Source organism: Lepisma saccharinum, chromosome 6, assembly GCF_977018435.1.
Source record: "Lepisma saccharinum chromosome 6, izLepSacc3.1, whole genome shotgun sequence".
NCBI lineage: Eukaryota > Metazoa > Arthropoda > Insecta > Zygentoma > Lepismatidae > Lepisma > Lepisma saccharinum.
This window is the reverse complement of record NC_139234.1, coordinates 42950003-42969818: the sequence shown is the minus strand read 5'-3', so window position 1 is coordinate 42969818 and position 19816 is coordinate 42950003. Positions and strand designations below refer to the sequence as shown.

The window sequence follows — 19816 nt, the reverse complement described above, 5'->3', positions numbered from 1 at the left end:
CGCCTAACTTCAATCAGTGTTGCCAAGGCTCAAAATATAAATAGTGACCCTCGTACTGATAAAACCTACTCCCTCTGTCCCATAATTATTGTCTGGTACATTTTTGTTTGTTGTGTCATAATAATTGTCCGATATTCAAACTGTGACATTGGTGTATACAGAAGAAGAATATGAAACATGGGAATGAGTCACACAACTTTATTACTCAAGGATCATTACAAATTGTGCTTTCCATCTGCCTCTTCGTCTGTCATTCCTGTACTACCATTTTGGCATACCAGACTATAATTATGGGACAGAGGGAGTACAACTTTAATTTGAAAGCAACATGTAACAAGGCCCAGAACAAATTGGTGAGGTAGTAAGTTGGCTCTGCAAACAAAAATGTTTGAACACTACCTTAGCACAAACAAAAACATCTACATGAATAATAATTGTTTTATCATTCTTCCCCAGAAATGCTTGATGACATACTTTACTATGGAATAAATATTTTACATAATGAATCAAAAATTACCCATATATCAAATTAGATATATGCAGGACATAAGCTACGGAAAGGTATTAGTAGTAGTACAGTATTATCTTGCACAATGATGCTTGCGTGACAGGACAATTCCCAATTTAGGATATATAGCATGAAGAATCAAAAGTATGAATGGTTAGCATAACATGCTACAAAGGTCCAAGGTTTGAACCTGTAGTAAGGAATGCCTTTGTCTTATCATCCATTTCATCAGTTCCTAAAATTATGAAGAGCTGCTAATAAAGAAGCATCCATGCCAAGGCCAAGACACAATCCAGAACATTGGGTGATAAAATACAAATATAAATGTGAGCACGGATTTGAAATTGAATCAAATCAACCACCAGTGTAAACTAGATTATTAAAGGATGTCTGCCTATGCATGTATAAGACACACAATTTATGCATCACGTAAGATGTAATACATAATCATGTCTTGCTCTGTAACGAAATGAAACATTCTGTTCATTGACAAAATGTAGTGTTTGAAACTAACAATTAAATTCACATAATTTTCCATAATATATAAAGACATGTTTCAAGTAACTCTGGTACATTCCGAAAGTCATGCTACTATTTACGATAAATTTGCATTATACGGTGCTGCTCAATTGAGGAATTACATCTTAAATATATCTGTAACTGCTATAGGGAATTACTAAATACTTGATTTTAAGACATTCTATATACATATCATACATTTATCATCTTTCATACGGTAAGCTTCTTATAAAAGGCAATAATAGAGAAATGTTATTAATAAAAATATTACTTACCTTGAAAAGAAAAAAAAATTAAACCTGACAAACAAAATTTTAAACAAAAGGTAAACCAGAAAAAAATTATGTGCAGACACTTGGTATGATGACATATTCAAGAAAGACTTGATCACATGAACATTTAATTATGATAGTATTTTGGATTAAAACTGAGAGTCACAACATGTATCTCTGAGTTTTGGATCTATCTCAACCCTTCTTCAGGAATGAGATAAAGAATGAAACATGAAGAGGTTAAACTAGTTTTAAAAGGGGAAAAAAAAAAACAGTTGAAAAATCAAATTTTTCTACCTTTTAATGCATTTTAAGCTATCCCAAATAAATTTTAGCCTTTTCATGCTTCATCATTTTTCCCATCCATGAAGAAGGATCAAGGTTCATCTGAAAATTTGGACAAAACAAGGTACATGTGGTGACTTTTGTCTAAGTCTCTATTATGATGATGTAATGACGTGGCGTTGAAGACTACTTTTTTAAAAAAGAGTTTTGGATGTCAACTAAGATATATAGCTTGCACAAGACAAATACAGATAATCCATAAGTAATAAATATGGTAGCAAACTACATCTTTTTAAGTCGCCAAAGGTACTGATTAATAAGTGATATATCTCCACACAAAGAAGAGTGTAAGCATTGTTAAGAAAAAGACTTTGACGGGGACTGGGACCAAGTTTATAAGGATTACGCGATGCTGATACCGATATAATTGCCAATACTCTTTACAGATTCCGATACTTGGTGAAAACAATTTAAAGCAGTTCAAAATATATACAAATTTGAAAATATAGTTTCTAATTGAAACTATTGCATTTTGCATATTTCCAGGATAGTACGAGGGTCACTATTTATATTTTGAGCCTTGGCAACACTGATTGAAGTTAGGCGAGATTTGACGTTTGCACGGAATCGTCTGGCATTATTGACCATAACGTACTTCAAATGTTTTGTCAATAGCTTCATTTGTGTTGTTTATGTTGCCTTGGAGATTGTGCGACAACAATAAAATGGAATTAACTCGTGAACATTTTCATGCGATGATTTTTTACGATTTTCGACGTGGATTATAACTTCCACATTTGGCGATGAAGCCCCATCCTTTGCCACTGTGAAACGCTGGTATAACGAATTTAATCGTGGCCGCCATTCCGTCACCGACGAGATTCGTGAAGGTCGTCCAAAATCTGTTGTTGTTCAAGAAAACATTGATGCTGTGCAAAACCTAACACTGCAAGATCGTCATGTGACATACTGTGAGATTGAGGCAACCATAGGCATTAGTTCCACCAGCATATATAAAATATTACATGATCATTTAGCTGTGAGAAAGGTATGTTCTCGTTGGATCCCACACAATTTGACAAAAACTCAAAAAGACGCTCGCGTCAATTGGTGCAAACAAATGCTCAATAAATACAATCGTGGTGCTTCAAAAGACGTATATAAGATTGTAACAGGTGACGAATCATGGATATATGCATATGAGCCGGAACGTAAACAGCAGTCGACTGTATGGGTGTTTCAAGATGAACCCAATCCAACAAAAGTTGTTCGCGCTCGAAGCACATCAAAACAAATGGTCGCCTGTTTTTTCGGGAAAACTGGTCATGTGGCAACTGTGCCTTTAGAGGAACGTAGAACGGTCAACTCTGAATGGTACACAACAATTTGTTTGCCAGAGGTCTTCGGTCAAATACGGAAAACAAACAAACGCCGTCGGATCATTCTTCATCAAGACAATGCCAGCTGTCACACATCTCGTCTAACAACCGACTTTATGAACAGTCAAAAAATCGAACTGATGGGTCATCCGCCGTACAGTCCTGATTTGGCACCGAATGACTTCTTCTTGTTCCCGAATGTCAAGAATAAATTGCGTGGACAACGATTTTCGTCGGCGGAAGATGCCGTTGATGCGTTCAAAAACCATATTATATTGGTGTCTCAGGAAGATTGGAAAAACTGCTTTGACAAATGGTTCGAACGAATGCAAAAGTATATTGACCATAGAGGAGAATACTTCGATAAACAATAAAGCAGTTTTCAAAGCCAAATTCCTGTTTTTTCATTGTTAGGCTCAAAATATAAACAGTGACCCTTATATACTCTGCATAAGATTACCCAACTCCATTAAAATATCAGTTGGTATCAATCATCAAATTTGAATCAATTCTTTCCAATACCAATACATTGGGAATGGTATCTGTGCAGAACTTCTTATTTTCTGGAACTTCCCTAACAAAGTTTGTATTTCTAAACAATAATTAAATAAAATACAGAATACATATTTTGCAAATTACCCGCAAAAATAATAATGAGTCCGGGGTGATTGGCAGTTAAAAATAAGACGTTTATTACAACAATCAATCTTAAATTTAGTTCTACTACAATCGATGATTTCAAAACATGTTCTTATAAAAGTATACAAATGTTTATGTGATAGGAAAGCATACAACAAAAGCGATGCTATTATCGTCACCTTTGTCAAAATTTCCTGATATTTATTTTTAGTGCTGTTGTGTTATTTAAATCTGAAAACTTAAAATAAAAATATACAGGGTGAGCACAAAAACACTCCCTGGTTTCAAGATGTCATAAAATTAATAGTTACTTGAATATTTTGATAAAATTGATATCCAAAGCTCAGTTAACTCAAAATATTTTAATATCTTTCTTTTCAGAATTGCTAGTTGTGAATTCGGTAGATAGAGGGCAGTAACATCGAAAATAGCATTCACTCTGCAGCAAAAAAGCTGGTGCGGGTTAGAATTTGCCAAAACAAGCAGTGTTGTGAGAGTGCAGCGTGCATTTAAATGGAAGTTTAATGTTGATCCACCTACACACAAATCCATTCTGCAGTGGCATAAAACATTTGTTGAGAGAGGATGCATTTGTGATCCAAGAAAAGAAGATTCTGGCCCACCGTCCATCTCTGAGGAAATTGTGGAGCATGTGCGAGAAGCCTTTGAACGCAGTCCCAGAAAATCAACACGTCAAGCCAGCAAGCAGTTGCAGGTGAATGTTTTTTGTGCAGTGTCAGAGCGTTGAGTGTACGGTCCGTTCTTCTTTGAGGGGCCAACAATCACAGGTGAAAGCTACTTAACAATGCTACGTGACTGGTTAATTCCTCAACTTGCTGCAGAGAGGTGACTACATTCTACAAGATGGAGCGCCCCCACACTGGCATCAATCTGTACGCAGCTTTCTGAATGACAACCTCCCACACCGTTGGATAGGACGAGCTGGACTGAATGATCAAAATCTATGCAGGTGGCCCCCACGTACACCGGACATGACAGTTTGTGACTTTTTCCTTTGAGAGTTCGTGAAGGATCAGGTCTATGTACCTCCACTACCCACAACCTTGAATCATCTTCAGGAACGCATCAGTACAGCTGTCAACTTCATCACACCGGATACGCTTGAGGTGTGGTTGGAGCTGGATTATCGTCTCGATGTTTCCCGCGTAACAGGTGGCACGCACATTGAGCATTTGTAATTCCAATCAACACCACAAAATCTTTATGAGTTTTTACAACTACTGTGAACACTTCTGTAGAATACTACTTTTGGTATTAAAGTTATATCCTTTCAAAACCAGGGAGTGTTTTTGTGCTCACGCTGTATATTTTCATTGTATCTTGTTGTGTCACCACTTGATTTCTTTCCTTAGTTTACTGCATTATTAAATTCATTTTCATTCACGTACATTGAATGTAGATTAATATTAGTTAGTTATTAATATTAAAATGCAAGTCTTTCTTGAATATAGCATACATTTACTTAAGGTTCCATTATTAAAAAATTCCACTGTTATCGAACCTTCCAAATAAAACAGTTAAAATGTGCATACAATGCAAAATGCAAGATAAAATCTATCTTCTATTCACTTTCTTGAATATATGAAAGCATACAAGTACTATGCGAGGATAATCCTTGTAAACATTTTTCCTGCAGTCATAAAACTTACAAGAAACAACCAAATTTTGAAAATATCTAATATTTTGCACTGTATATGACTTTAAACTGTTTTACGTGGGAATGAAATATATAACACTGAGGGAATGCTTAAATAAAACAAATTTGATGGTGTACAATGATCAATGATGTATAATTGTTTTTACATGTTTCATGCTTTTAACGTTTGAATTATATTTTGTCCTGTAAGGGTACCTTACAAGAGACAAACATGTGTCGCTTAAGGTGAACCAATCATAGTAAATTGTGAAAACTGTTGAAACTGACTGGTTCATTTTTAAGCAACATATGTCAAGTGAAAATTGTCACCAGTGTGAAAGTAGCCTTTGAGAAGCGACACTAATCACATTTTGAGACTTCTTACAAAATGTCTGTAGAAACTAAATCCAGTCATTAAAAAATATCAAATTGGCTCTTTTACAATATCCATAATATCCATCACGTATAAGCTCTGCATGAGAGTACTACTTATAATGTTAACCAGTAATGTATGTAGATGCACTTTATATATAAAGTACATAGATTGATTGTTTCTAGTCTCAACTTTTTTAGGTTTTCAGTGATGATAGATTTTTCTCTCATATTTTTGTTCTAAATTTCTTCTTCAAAGTGTCTGTTGGCATTGAAATTATCACTCACAAAATTCCAGTGAAACATTATTTAAAAAAAAGTTTTTCCAGTGCATAACCTGCTCAGTTAATAACATGATTCTGTGGAATGGGTAGTAGTACATGCGTAAGTACAAGTTACCAATTTCTACTTTGACAAAATTATCACTTATGTTGACTCAAAACTGTATAATTTCACATTTTCTGATGATTCCGCAACACTTATCAATACACAAAACTGTAATCAAGTAACTTACACATAATATATTTTAGCATCAACACTTCAAAACACTACCTGAAATGAGAAACTACAGCCAACCCCCGATTTTACATTTTTCAGGGGAGCAACGTGAAAAAGAACCAATATCCAGAAATGCAAAATTGGGGTTCCATGGAATTGTAATTTTTTTTTATCACTTTTCTGCTTCTCCAGACTGATCGCAATCATAAGGCTGAAATCCAGACCACGACTTGGAACGCAAAACCTCCAATGGCCACATCATGAGTCGCTCACGAAACATGCTCGGCTACCAATATTCTCTAGAAATCTAATAGTAGACAGGCATCTTATTTTTGTCCAAATTCTTCAATCCATCTGGTTCAAAAAAGGGGGGCAACTAGCAAAACATTAAAAATAGGGCTAAGCCAATGCCAATGTATTGGTATTGGCCGATACCGGCTCATACTTTTATGTCATTTTGATCATTTGTGGGTCCACAAAAATGCTGTGCAACACTTCTGGGGAGCCTAATTATTCTGGAAGTTATGCAAAATTTGAAGTTTTCATTGATTTTTTGCCAATATTATGTGGAAAACCTGTATTTGTATATTCTTGTGTGATTTTTTAAGTTTTTAAAAGTAAAACTCTCCTCAGCTTATGCTTATAATTGGAGTGGAATGCTCGCCCACTAATATTAATCAATATTTTCAACAGCTTCTAATTGTTACAATATGAAGCATCGGTATTGGTGGGAATTGTTAAGACCATAGGTATTATTTCAAAGAGGTATTGGCTCAGCCCTAATTAAAAAGTTTAAAAGAAAAGGAAGATTAAAACTAGTTAAAATTATTCATCATCATCAAAGTTCACCCCTGAGTTCAACAGGGAGATGAGGATTTTAATCTTATTTCTAATTATTTAAACTTTTTAATGTTTTGCTGGTTAACCTTTCCATCCTGTAGAAGATGGTACAGTCAAGAGAAATTGCCGTTGTTATGGAATCATTGAAAATGGCCTAAAATTTCTGTAACTGATATTCCTTTTGACAGACACGCCAGAGGTAATGAACAATGTAAGGTTGTTTTTCAAGATAGGGGGGTGAAAATTGTCACTTTCAAAATGTCCCTAAATTCAGCAATATTCTCCTGACTAAACTCACAAATTTGGGCATAACAATAACCTTACCTTTTGACATATAAGGTAAATGTATTCCGTATAAATTTAAGCGAAAAATGGGTTCGAATCCAGGTCAAGGCAGCATTTTTTTGCTTGAACTTCTAAATGTGACTTACAGTCTTTAAATAAAATTGATGACAAGGTGTGAACACTGGTATTTTATACAAACAATAGCAATAAGTCCTGCACAACTTGGTCATCGAGGTGACTGATAAAATATGATTTTTTAATGTATAATCCAGTTGTTTTATGTTGTTCTATGCTGGGATTCTTTCCAACTGCGCACACCTTATTTTATTTGTTTACAATTTTTCATGTGAATGTCTTCACTACATATTTTTAAGAAATGAAAAGATAGAATCTGCTAGTATTTAGGTAACAAGTTGCTACTATGAAAACTGTGAATTATTTTTATTCACTTATTATTATGAATAGCACATTCTTTTCTATTACATGAGGTTGGTTACATTTCACGTATGAACAATCAGATCCAAGAGGATCAGCTCTTCATTTATAATAAACCACCAACAACCATGAATCTTATGAAACACATTACAGAATTCATCACGGTTTTCTCCTTTCAAATCAATTCAGTCTGGTGATAACGAATGAGAAATTCATGAAATTTCACCACAGTAATTAGAATTAGTGTACTGTCTACACTAATAGTGAATAAAATGTACTTCCAGCATAAGATATGACAGTCATATCATTTATCTGCGAAAAAAGATTCACATAATTTATCTTGTTTGTCCTATGTAAAATTTTAAGTATAACAATTAGGGCTGAGTCGATACCAATGGCCAATAGAAATGGTACCAATTGGAATTTTTCACTAATATCGACTGATATTTTTCCGGAGTTTGCAACCCTGCAAAATTACCTTGCAACACTTTCAGTCAAATTATCCTGAAAAATATGCAAATGATGGATGGCTATTTTAATAATTCAGAAAAATTGTTAAATTGATGCATGTAACTGCAGTGGAATATCTACATATTAATATAAATTAATCTACATTTTGAACAAACGTTCAAGTCTTACAATTTTAAGCATCTGTACAAATTGGTAATAGTATCAATATTGGTTCAAAATGGTATTGGCTCTGGCCCAATAGCAACATATCAAATAACTATGAACTTGTAAATGAATGATATGTTAAAATCATGCATCGGTTTTCTGAAACACCATGTATATACATTAAAATGATGCTAATTCACAAATAATCTGTCTTTACAAAAAAAATTAAGTTTTATATCTAAATGCTAGCAGATTTTCCACATAGTAAATATTACTTCAATCTTAAATATTATCAAGTGCAGCCACTTAAATTTCTTGTCACACAACACCCCCAGTAATATCTTCTATCTTTTTATTCCAATACACAAATGCAAACGATGAAGTTCATTATTTGTTGTTGCATACAAAATCACAAGAATAAAATTGCTGTTTTAGATGTACAAAGCACAGGTACGATTCAGTCAAGTTATGCACTGGTTTTGTAAATTCATTTTAAGATGCCAACTTCATTTCATGTTAACTGAAATCTGCAAGATCGACACAACATCCGTTGCAAACTTGGTCACAATATTGTCACAGAACATTTCAAACCAATCAGGAAGCAGCATTCCAGAGAAAGTTTGACATTACGCCATGACAATATCAACAGTTCACTTACTATGAAAAATGTCAGCATCATTTTACAGGGTGATGTAATTAGATTTGGATCACCAGAGCTCAAAGAAAAGAGAAAATCACACTTACCGGCAGCCACCATAGGTTGTTTTGAATCTGTTTCTTTTTCTACCTGACTCCCTTCCTCACTTTCGCTCTCCTCACCCATTTGTCTGTGTTCTCTTTCCCTTTCCTCCTCTTCTTGAATTCTTGCCTCAATTTCTCTTTCTGTTTTGGCAAATTCAAACTTACGTCTCCGAATCTGATTCTGAAATAAATATATTTATTCATGAAGAATGTGGTGAATTCGGTTCTAGTATTTCATATGTGAGGTTTAGTGTTTCCGCATTGTGAATTTGGATGTTTTCCGATTAATTTTGAAGGCCCACTGTCATCATTAAATTACAGCATTTGGGATGGAAATAGTAGTGTCTCATTGCTTTGTTTGTTCCTGAGCATCAGTAGTTCCATTTTCTCCCATTTGGCACAGCTTTGAGTTGCCTGCTGTGCTTTCCACTGCCAACTTTTTGGTTTATTTTGCCTGATGGCGTTGCCCGGCGGTGACTGCCTGTTGCATTGCATTGCTTGGTGCAGGATGGTTTGTCTTCCTTGGGTGGGTAAAAGCAGAAATTATTGAAGAATGGGGTGCCACATTGAGTGTTCTTGTCTGTTGTCTAGTTTAGTTTTATCATAGAAACCCATGCCATCATCCAACAGAAACCAGGACTAAACCTAGAGAAAGGACAAGCACACCCAACGTGGCAACCTGTTCTTAAAAAATCCCAGACCACAAGAAAAATAAAAAAAATGCTCCCCACCCAAACTGCCTTCCACCCATCCAAGGAACACAAACCACGTCACACCAGGCATCAACACAACGCAGCAGTCACTGTCCTACAAAACAGTCTGATGACGGAAACCAAAACAGCTGCCAGCAGAAAGAACACCAGCGCTGCCAGATGGGAGAAGATGGAACTACCGCCACCTGAGAACAAACAAAGCAGCGACGCACTACCATCTCCATCTCAGACACCGCATCTTCAGTTAATGAAGGCAGTGGGCTTAATCGGAAAACATCCAAATTTGCAACACAGAAACAGCAAACCTTACATATGAAATTAAATTCATATAATCATTGGATGTAAATTGACTGAAATAGCTATTAGAAACAGCTTACAATTGGAATGGGACAGATTAATCGGTATTATCTCAGCATCCGCCAATATGAACAATTTTTTTAAGTTGTGGATAAATTTATCAATCAAATATATCTATAAATAGCTTATAATTTAGTGGAAAATTCTGCCATTTTGTTAATTTTTTAATGAATATAAATATATAGTTCATGTACCATGATTCTGTCAAAATAGGCAGTTTATTTTTTCTCAGATGAAAACATGCAAGTTTTGAGTCAGTCCACTTTATGGACAAATAAGATAATTGGAGTTGGTCCTATAGTTTAAAATGAGATTCGAACTACTATGTGCCTCTACTGAGTACCATACCTAGGATGCTGAGGTAGTGTCATTTATTGATTGACAAAATCAAAAAAAGAAATAGTGTCAACAACAGAACAAAAAATTTCAAATGCACCACAATACCGTGTGCTGCAAATAGCAACTGCAGCTAGCTCCCAACAATGCTATACGAAATTGAGAAACACTTTACCAAAACTGCCTTCTTCCTTCTAATTGGTAACTCTGAACTATAATTTAATTTTTCTGAAACCATAGAATTGAGGTAAAATTTTTAACAAATATAAATACCTGCAATTCTTCGTCTGAATCTTGGCTGCCTCTCTCAGCTGTTCCTCTGTCATCTTCACTTTCACTTTCTGAATCACTGCCATATGCACCCAAGCCTAAACAAGATATGAACTAAAATTTTGTACAAGTCATTTACAATTGAATTGTAGTTATCAAGATGTTACAAAAAATTGAGAGGCAGATTTTACATTTGTTCTTCAGGAAAAAAATGGTTTCGCACTATGTTTGAAAGAATACAAGCCTATGAACCACCAAATAGAAGATCAATTTTGAACAATGTGATGTGTGAACTGTGTTAGGTAAGCAAGAAAACTCTCGCTATCTTCAATTGTTCTTTCCAAGGGTAAGTAAAAAAAGGAGAATGGCACAACACATGCTGCCATCTGGTGATATTTTGCAGAAGCACAATGTTTTACTTTACATAAGAAAGATGAATGTGAGTTTGTGGTGGAAGGCCCTATAATATGAATTTCAGGTCTTGATATTTACTGGCAAAAGTGAAAATGTTACAACAAGGAGACAAGCTTCATTCCTATTATTCCCATAATGCTATGACAAAGATATAGTCTGTGATACCACTCATATAGTTCAAAGATTAAATTGTGAAAACAATAAGGTAGTGAAAAGTAATGGCAGAGAAATGAGTGACAGAATCATACTTCGTAATTCACTATTTTTTTTTTAAATTGAAAGAGTATCCTCTTTTTCGGTATTATACCAAGACGCAAAGTCAGCAAATGATAGCATAAGTATCCTTGCAAGTACACACACATTCAAACTTTCAATAACTACTGTCCAAATTCAAAAAAACAAACATGTAATCAAACAGTCCATCAGAAGACCAAAAGTAGACAAATGATGTAACACTTGGTTGCAAAGGTTTCTTTATCCCCTTAATTTTGATTTTCAGTATGATTTCAATGTTTCAAATAAAACTTAAATCATTTTTAAAGTGAAAAAATGCATGATTTTTACTTATATAAGCTAGTCCAATGTCTATAGAAAGGCTACAGAGCCAAACAGTGTGGCACTTACAGATATTTTTTGGCTTATGGAAGTCTTCTTAATGAAAATGTATGAAATATGATTAATAACATATGTGTGTGTATCAACTTCACCCTGAAGGAATTCTGTACCTTGCAAGAAAAGCCTGCTGGCATGATATTGCTTACACAGTGTACTATCACCATTAGAAAAACAAATAACAGTGGCAACAATGAATCCATAATAGAAAATGTGTTTTTGTACGTGTGTGTGTGTGTGTGTGTGTGTGTGTGTGGATCACATGCATGAAAACAAGGCTTCAATGAGCAAAACATTATTAAGTAAAGATGCCTTTATGTCCTCTACATGCCATGAAAATGGGTCAGTGTTATACAGCAAGAAACTTCAGAGATATTGGAGACAAAAACGAGGAGCTCATCATGTACATCCTGCTATCAACATTGTAATTCAGGACAAATTTGGATCATTACAGTGTTCTCTGTGGGACGAAAAGGATCACTCAAAATTCTTTCATGCATACTTTCATTAGCAGCCAGCATGTAAAACACAATAAAATCTGAATCTTTTGTGCAAATCAATGAAGCAATTAAACTTGATTGTAAAAAATCTGTGTATAAAAATAAAGATAGCTGTAGATTTATACAATTTCCTTGATTTTTTAACAAACAGTGCACAAAACAGAATCTGATGTTTATAAACTGCACAATAGAAAGCTGATTATTATTATTTTTGAATCAATGAGCACAATACAAAGTCAAATAAGTCAGGATTATTCATTGTGTATTTGAATGTATTGTACGTCTTTCATTGGCACATCAAAATACACAATTCTGTATATCTGAATTCCAATTATACTATTCATGTCTTATTTATTACAATCCAACTTCCAAGGAAAGAACGCTGTTAACCTCTTTCAGCCTCTGTACTATGGGCAACAACTACTCTGAAAGTACTGTTACAATAATATTATTACTTCAAAAGTAAGCTTTTAAACAATCTTCAACAAGTGTAAGATGACAGCAAGGTATATCAGAGTACTACAATCTGTTCAAAGTTCTAAATCTTCAGCAAACCAGTTCATTAACATGTTCTAAATATTTAGTATTTCATGACAAACATTAGTCCCAGTCCACTGCCAAGAAATAACATACCATATTTACGCATGTGTTCCGCACCGTGGCAGTGCGATCAAAGGCATCATGTGTTTGGTTTTGGCTACAGGATGTCCCCAGGTTCGAGTCTCCTGGGAGGGAAGCATAGCAACTTTTCTCCTGAGATTTAAACCTGTGTATGGGACCGATTGAGTAGCGAAACCCGGTCACGGACAACTACAACAACAACTGGGGGTTCGTCATGCTGACCACATGTCATCCCTTAACAGGTTGGATGATCTGCCACCTCGGCAGGTGGGGAATGAGGCCGGCAGTCATTAGGTAGGCCCTGGCATGCACGGGCTGTTGCCTTACAGGCTATTATTATTTAAACATGTATAATGTGCACCTTGGTGTTTGATTGGGAAAAGCGAGAAACAATTATATCTCGTAATGAGCCGTGGTGGTCTAGTAAGTATGGCTTCTGACTGCCATGCAGGAGGCCCGGGTTCGATTCCCAGGGTGGGTGATCCATGGTCGGAATTTTTCTAGCCTTATCCCTGCATAAAGTGGGTCTGTGGCTCACCCAGCCTCAAATCAATGGGTGCCTGGGGGCAAACCTGGGGAGCACAGGTGGCCAAAGCATGGTGCTGATCACATCACATCCAAAATGGCTGAGATGGAGAATGTGTAAGGCCCTACCCCACATCGCCTAAATGTGCTTTCATGGCACGGTGCTGTATGCACGGGGAACTTTACCTTTACCTATATAATGTGCAGTACAATTCAGGTTCAAGAAATGGCTTTCTTAGTTGTAAGTCGTAACGCTGTTGCTATGCTGATCACAAGCAAATGACATACCTATGCAATGAGTTACCTGTTGCTATGTGTACCAAGAGGAAAATATCGTCTTGTATATACAATGAGACACCAAACCATGTCACCTCCCCCTCTCCCTCCACTGTGTTTATCATCCCAAAGCTTTCACTTCTGAAACCACCTTGTTCATTCTGTAGAAGAAAGCAAGATCAAGATTACATTGTGGATTTGCAGCGCTCAGAAAGTTATTTTATATTATTTCTTGCCTGACAAATACCACTGATATGTATCCTGTGTGACAGGCGGTACATGATCGAATTCTGCCAGAATAGCGCTGCTTTTCTTAGTGTTACAAAGTGAAAAATCATGGGAAACAGCCATTTCACTTTATAGTGTTTTTTAATTATTATTATTATTATTATTACTACTACTAAAGAAATCCAGTCTGGTAATTTGTATTTGCGTCTGTTGATTCATACATGTTATATGCAGTGACATTGTGAAAACATACGTAGTTTCATGTTGGCTGTCTCAACTATTCCGTGCATGCACCTCAGTTTTTGGGGGCAAAAAGGTGTGCATTATACATGAGTATTTGCCGCGTACTTTTTCATACAATGAATCTTAATGCATTCAAACAACTGGAATTATAACATCAGGAAGATTAATAAAAATGAAGACTGTTACAATTAACAACGATTTGATTGTAGTTTATACTTGGAATGGCTATTATAAACTTTCACAGAGATCCAAGTTGTAGGGAGACCAGAGGTTGGCTTTGTAGGTCAGTGCTACAGGCATAATTTTCAAACAACTTTTCACTAAATTATAATTTTCTCATTTACTTCCCTTGTTTGCCTTGCAATTGTAGCTTTCCTGCAAATATTTTGTCCAAATACCAGTATACCAACAGTTCACATGCAGTTCACATACAGAGTTAAGTGAACTCTAAGTGCAATATGGAAACACATCATCACATAAGATGCTCACTGCACTTCAAGTGTAAAAGACACCTATATCATCTGTGTCAGACATGAAAAGTGAGTTCAGTGCTATACTACCACCTCCCCTTATGTACGTTATATCTTTCACTAGTGATATTAGTTATTCATCGTAACAAAGCTGAGAGGTCAACAGAACAGGCCACTCTCTCCTATGGCCAGTTACGATTGTGTTGGCATGAATTACTCGTAGCTCTAGAATTATCAATGCCATTCAAGTAGGAACAGCATGATCTGTGGAACAGTAACTGTTTTCATGATGGATTTGCAGTTTCACCTTGGTTAGGCTTGTACTGAGACATGCATGGCCGAATCTTTGGGACAAGCATATCACTCATCACTCACTACTGGCAGGATCAACCAGTGAGCTTTCGCTCCAAAGAGCCTCTGTCACACCCACCTGCCTCGGAGCGGAACTCCTCTCTTTCATATCACACACTGGAGGCAACCTCCCCCCCCCCCCATGACACTGGTGATTCTGCTATAGTGGAACCACGAGCAAAACAACCTGCGCAGACCCGCGACTCCTGTGCACCGTACTCTCCCGAGTAGGGGAGGGGGAGAGTGGACCATGCTTCTTTATGGCCCGAGGTGGAGGGAAGAAGGGAAAGCTGCACCGGGACTTTTTATCCCAAGGTTTTTTTTCCCTTGTGGTCGATCTATATATATTCACCATTTTTTAAAATTGATTAATGCTGATAATAACCAATTCTCATATATGTAATCATTGACCACCATGGCAGGCAGAGTGGTTAACTCAGCACACTACGATGCTAGAGGTTCTTGGTTCGAATCCTGGCCTGGGCATGTATGTTCAGTGAGTGTCCCTTCACAAATTTCATATCATCACTCATCCTCATCTTTGCGATTAGCCAAAAGTTGAAGAAAAGCAAAGTAAAATAATGAAATCACTTATGAAATCATTTTAAAGAAACATAATGCTATTTCTATCATGTAAAAAAAATGTCTATAATAATGTTATCCAAATTTTACACTTTTAATCCAAAATAGGAATGGGACATATTAATCATTACTACAAAAATATTGGCTGATACAAGCATATTACTGTATTGGTTTATTGGTTAAATTATCTCATCAAGTTTTGTATATACAAACTGATGGCAATACAGCAACTGATTATTTTGTAACAAATGAACAGATTGTAGTATGCATAAAAACATGAAATATACTTAACAAGGTAGCATTAAAGAATAGTACAAAAAAGGAAAAACTTACCCAGTTTCCCAGTCAAAGTGGCTAATGCTTGGGTCTTCCGCAGTTGTGTTGCTGGAGCTTTGTTATAAATACAAACTTTAGTACAACTTGACATAAAAACGATGCAATGCAATTTTTGAACAACTACATGTAGCTGCTCAAATGGAGTCTTTCATTCAAGAAATACCAGCTGCCTTATCTGTAAGTAGCCCAAAGCTAAAGGAACTCTACCCTTAAAAAGCACCAATAGTAACATTTACACAAGAACTCAAAAAAAAAATGTGGTTATCTGGAAGTAGGTAATTATATACGTATACCACTCACTGTTTTGAGTAATCAAAATCACCAGCCTACACAGCGACATACATTCATGATGAACTGCAATCAAAAACCAGCTTGCTGCAGAATACAAGAAATATAGTGACATATTATTATGGACTAAATCTTGAAACCCAATGTAATGCCCAGCACTGCATACACTTGAAAGAGAATAATAATAATAAATTGACAAAGGGTAATAACGAAACACCACAGAAGACTGAAAATTAACTATAAATATTAGCTAAACACTTGCATGCACCTAGTTCTATCCTCCCCAAATAAAGAAATCTGCACAGAACAAAAACAATAAATGAAATGATAGTGTTAAGTATATCAAAAATTATTTCATTTGCACATGCATTGCAGTACATTGTGAACGGAAACTTATTCTGTTTAATTGTATTCACCTTGCAAATGCAATAAACTTCATTTTTACTTTATGTCCATAGAATTTGTATAATGTACATATAGTGGATTCATAAAAAAGTATTTGTACATCTAAAATGCACACACAGCTAGTTAGGGTGACATGCTTCTAACTAGATGCAGCAGGCAACAATTTGATGCCTAGTCCATTGGGCAGAAGTACTCTTTTATGGCTAAGTGGAAGACAGGCTTAATACAAATATTTGGCAGAATTCTAATTATAATATTGTCTCCTACCATATTTATACTCTATTTAATGTCGAGACCGAAATTACGAGAAAACTGCTTAAAATTGAAAATTTAGAGTGTACGAATACTTTTTTTCCCCACTCAATGTACATCTTGTGGAAAAGAATATCCCAGATGTATTACGGTGTCCTGTAAGTAATGTTCGATTGATTGATTGATTGAGTTTATTTTACTTCGTGTTTTGTGCCTCTTGGCTAATTTGCGAAGATGAGGATGAGTGATGAAATTGATGAATGGACATTCACAACAACAAGCGGGATTCGAACCTGGGACTCTTGGCATCGCAGTGCAATGTGCTAACCACTCGGCCACAGGGTCCGGCATGTAATGTTCGATTTGGCAAGTCTATGCTGCACCAATTTTTATTTCCGACACAAATTATACCTATACAACATTGCTATTGTTGTAAAGCACATATACAGGGTGTTTCTAAAGTTCGTTTCCAACACGTAGGAGGTGATTCTACAAGTAAACAAACGCAGAAGTTCATGCGACAAAATGCCGAAAACGGCACTCATTCGGATTTATTGAAGTGAGAAAAAGTGCGAAAATTATGTATAAGGAAATAGTGGCACAAAGGCCAACTATATGACAGCTGCGAAGGGCGTTCCACAAAGAAATGCGGCATGCTCTATTCAAAAAAGCACATGGCAGATGTGTTAAGTTGATGTGCAAGGGATTCCCCAAACGAAGCGAATGGATCTGTTGAAGTCATGGGGGCAGGGAAAAGTTTTATGGAGTGATTAGCTTGGGTGGCCCAGGTGATGTAATGTGTGCGATGTTGTGTTGTCGATATTTGTACGTACCAACATGCAGAAAGGTCGAAGCGTGACCTTGACTTTGGCATTTCCCGCTAGGGGTGCTAACAAAGTAGTTTTCTTCCGGCAGGAAAGCACCGGTCGCTGCCATTCGTGCTTCACGTACTGCGATATCAGCATCACCGCGCATCAGGTTACCATCACACGTTTGCGGTTGAATACGTACAAGTGGAAGGCCGTGAACTTGGCAAATTGAGCAAGCCTCCCAATAGGCACTACTAGGTGTTATCAATAGGCACTGTCCATCGTGTACAGTCAACGGCAAAGATAACAGTTGGCAAATTGTCAATCACTATTTTCATTACTCTTTATTCCACACCCTGTGTTGTTTTAAGGAATGCATTTCTGTTGATACATAGCAGATGTCCTCTGCCTATTGACGTTTTTACTTCAATTCATGATCATCACATTGTGGAAAACGGACAATGAAAATTGTTATGGACAATTTGCCTACTATTTCTCTTGCCGTTGGGTCTACAGTGCACTAGTGTTCGTCGTCTACGGGTCAGCAGATATCCAACAATAGGCTATGGCTGCATACACCGCAGAGGAGCTGGCAGACATGCATCTCATTTATGGTGAGACAGGAAATAATAGCCATGCAGCACGGCGTTTGTATGGGGAAAGTTTTCCAAATAGGAGGCTCCCTTCGCACACCTTCTTTCAAAGAGTGCATACTCGACTTCAGGAAATAGGATCAGTGCTACAACCCCAATGAAGTGTGCGCACAGATCAGTTTATGGATGTAGTGTTAAATGCTGTCAGGGATCGTCCTGACACCAGTACGCATGCTATAGTGCAGTGCCCACAACACCTCCCATGTTAATGTGTGGCGCATCCTGTCCAAAGAGGGGATGTACGCTTTCAAACTCCAAAAGGTACAAGACCTTTTACCTCAGGACTTTGGTCCACGTTTGGTGATTTACCAATGGCTTTTGCATGAGATAGAAACTGTCCCGAATTTTGCGAACAGGGTGTTGTGGACCAATGAAGCAACGTTCACCAAAATGGGCATGTTCAATAGTAAAAACAGTCACATTTGGGATTTTACATATCCACATGCAATTCTGGTGGCACAACATCAGCACAGGTTTGTGGTTAATGTGTGGTGTGGGATAGTGCATGACCATTTGATTGGGCCGGACATTTTCCCTGTTCGCCCGTGTGGTGGCACATATCATGCATTTCTTCGTGATGTTTTGCCTGAACTGTTGGAGGACGTGCCCTTGGCACTGAGGCAAGGACTAAAATGTGCATCACTTCCTCAATGGCTTGTTCCACAATCGGTGCATTGGTAGGAGTGGGCCTTTGCCGTGGCCAGCAAGATCGCCGGACATCAATCTCCTGGACTTCTTTCTATGGGGAGAGATGAAATGCTTTGTATACGAAACACCTGTCGTGTCAGCCGAGGATTTCGTTGCATGAATTAATGTCACCGCACCGACGATAGCAGACACCGCAGGGTTGTTTGCTCGCACTAGACAATCGTTGATTTGGCATTGTCATCTCTGTGTGGAAGTTACTGGCAGACAGTTTGAAAATTGTCTGATGTGGTTCCCTCGGCACCTCCACTGTGCACACAGTGAACATGTCGACACATATGCAACCTAGCGCAGCACCACCACCATCTTTGTTTTTCTACGTAATGGTGATGTCCACTACAGATATTCACTTTCTTCTTGGTTCTTAGTCTCCACATATCACTTTCCGCAGATAACACATCTCACTAAACCCTTCCCTAGCCCCATGACTTGAACAGACCCATTCGCTTCCTTGGGGAATCCCTTGTGCATCAACTTCACACATCTGGCATGTGCTTTTTTCAATAGAGCATGTTGAATTTCTTTGTGGAACGCTCTTCACCACGGTCATATGGTTGGCCGTTCTGCCACTATTTCCTTATAAACATAATTTTCGCACTTTTTCCCACTTCAATAAATCCGAATGGGTGCAGTTTTCGGCATTTCATCACATGAACTTCAGTGCTTATTTCTTCTCCTAGAATCACCTCCTACGCTTTGGAAACGAACTTTAGAAACACCCTGTATTTGTTTCATATTTAGAAGTATTTGCCCTTATATCCCTCATTTTGCCAATTTTATGGGTAAATAGAAATTAATTTGAAAATGTCATTATGGACCTTTTGC

At 36.9% G+C, this 19816-nt stretch overlaps 1 protein-coding gene across 2 annotated transcripts in view; it reads right to left on the bottom strand.

The window, feature by feature from the left end:
- Positions 1–19816, bottom strand: part of LOC145988713 (uncharacterized) — a 55444-nt gene that overhangs the window by 13223 nt on the left and 22405 nt on the right. Inside the window, exons 9-11 of one of the 2 annotated variants that reach the window (XM_083123817.1) lie at positions 16180–16254; positions 10725–10819; positions 9049–9226 (exon numbers count right to left, since the gene is read on the bottom strand). In XM_083123817.1, the coding sequence (XP_082979943.1) occupies positions 9049–9226; positions 10725–10819; positions 16180–16254 (348 nt within the window). Of the gene's footprint in view, positions 1–9048; positions 9227–10724; positions 10820–15876; positions 15934–16179; positions 16255–19816 lie in introns of both variants that reach the window. The other variant, XM_083123818.1, reaches the window with a different exon arrangement.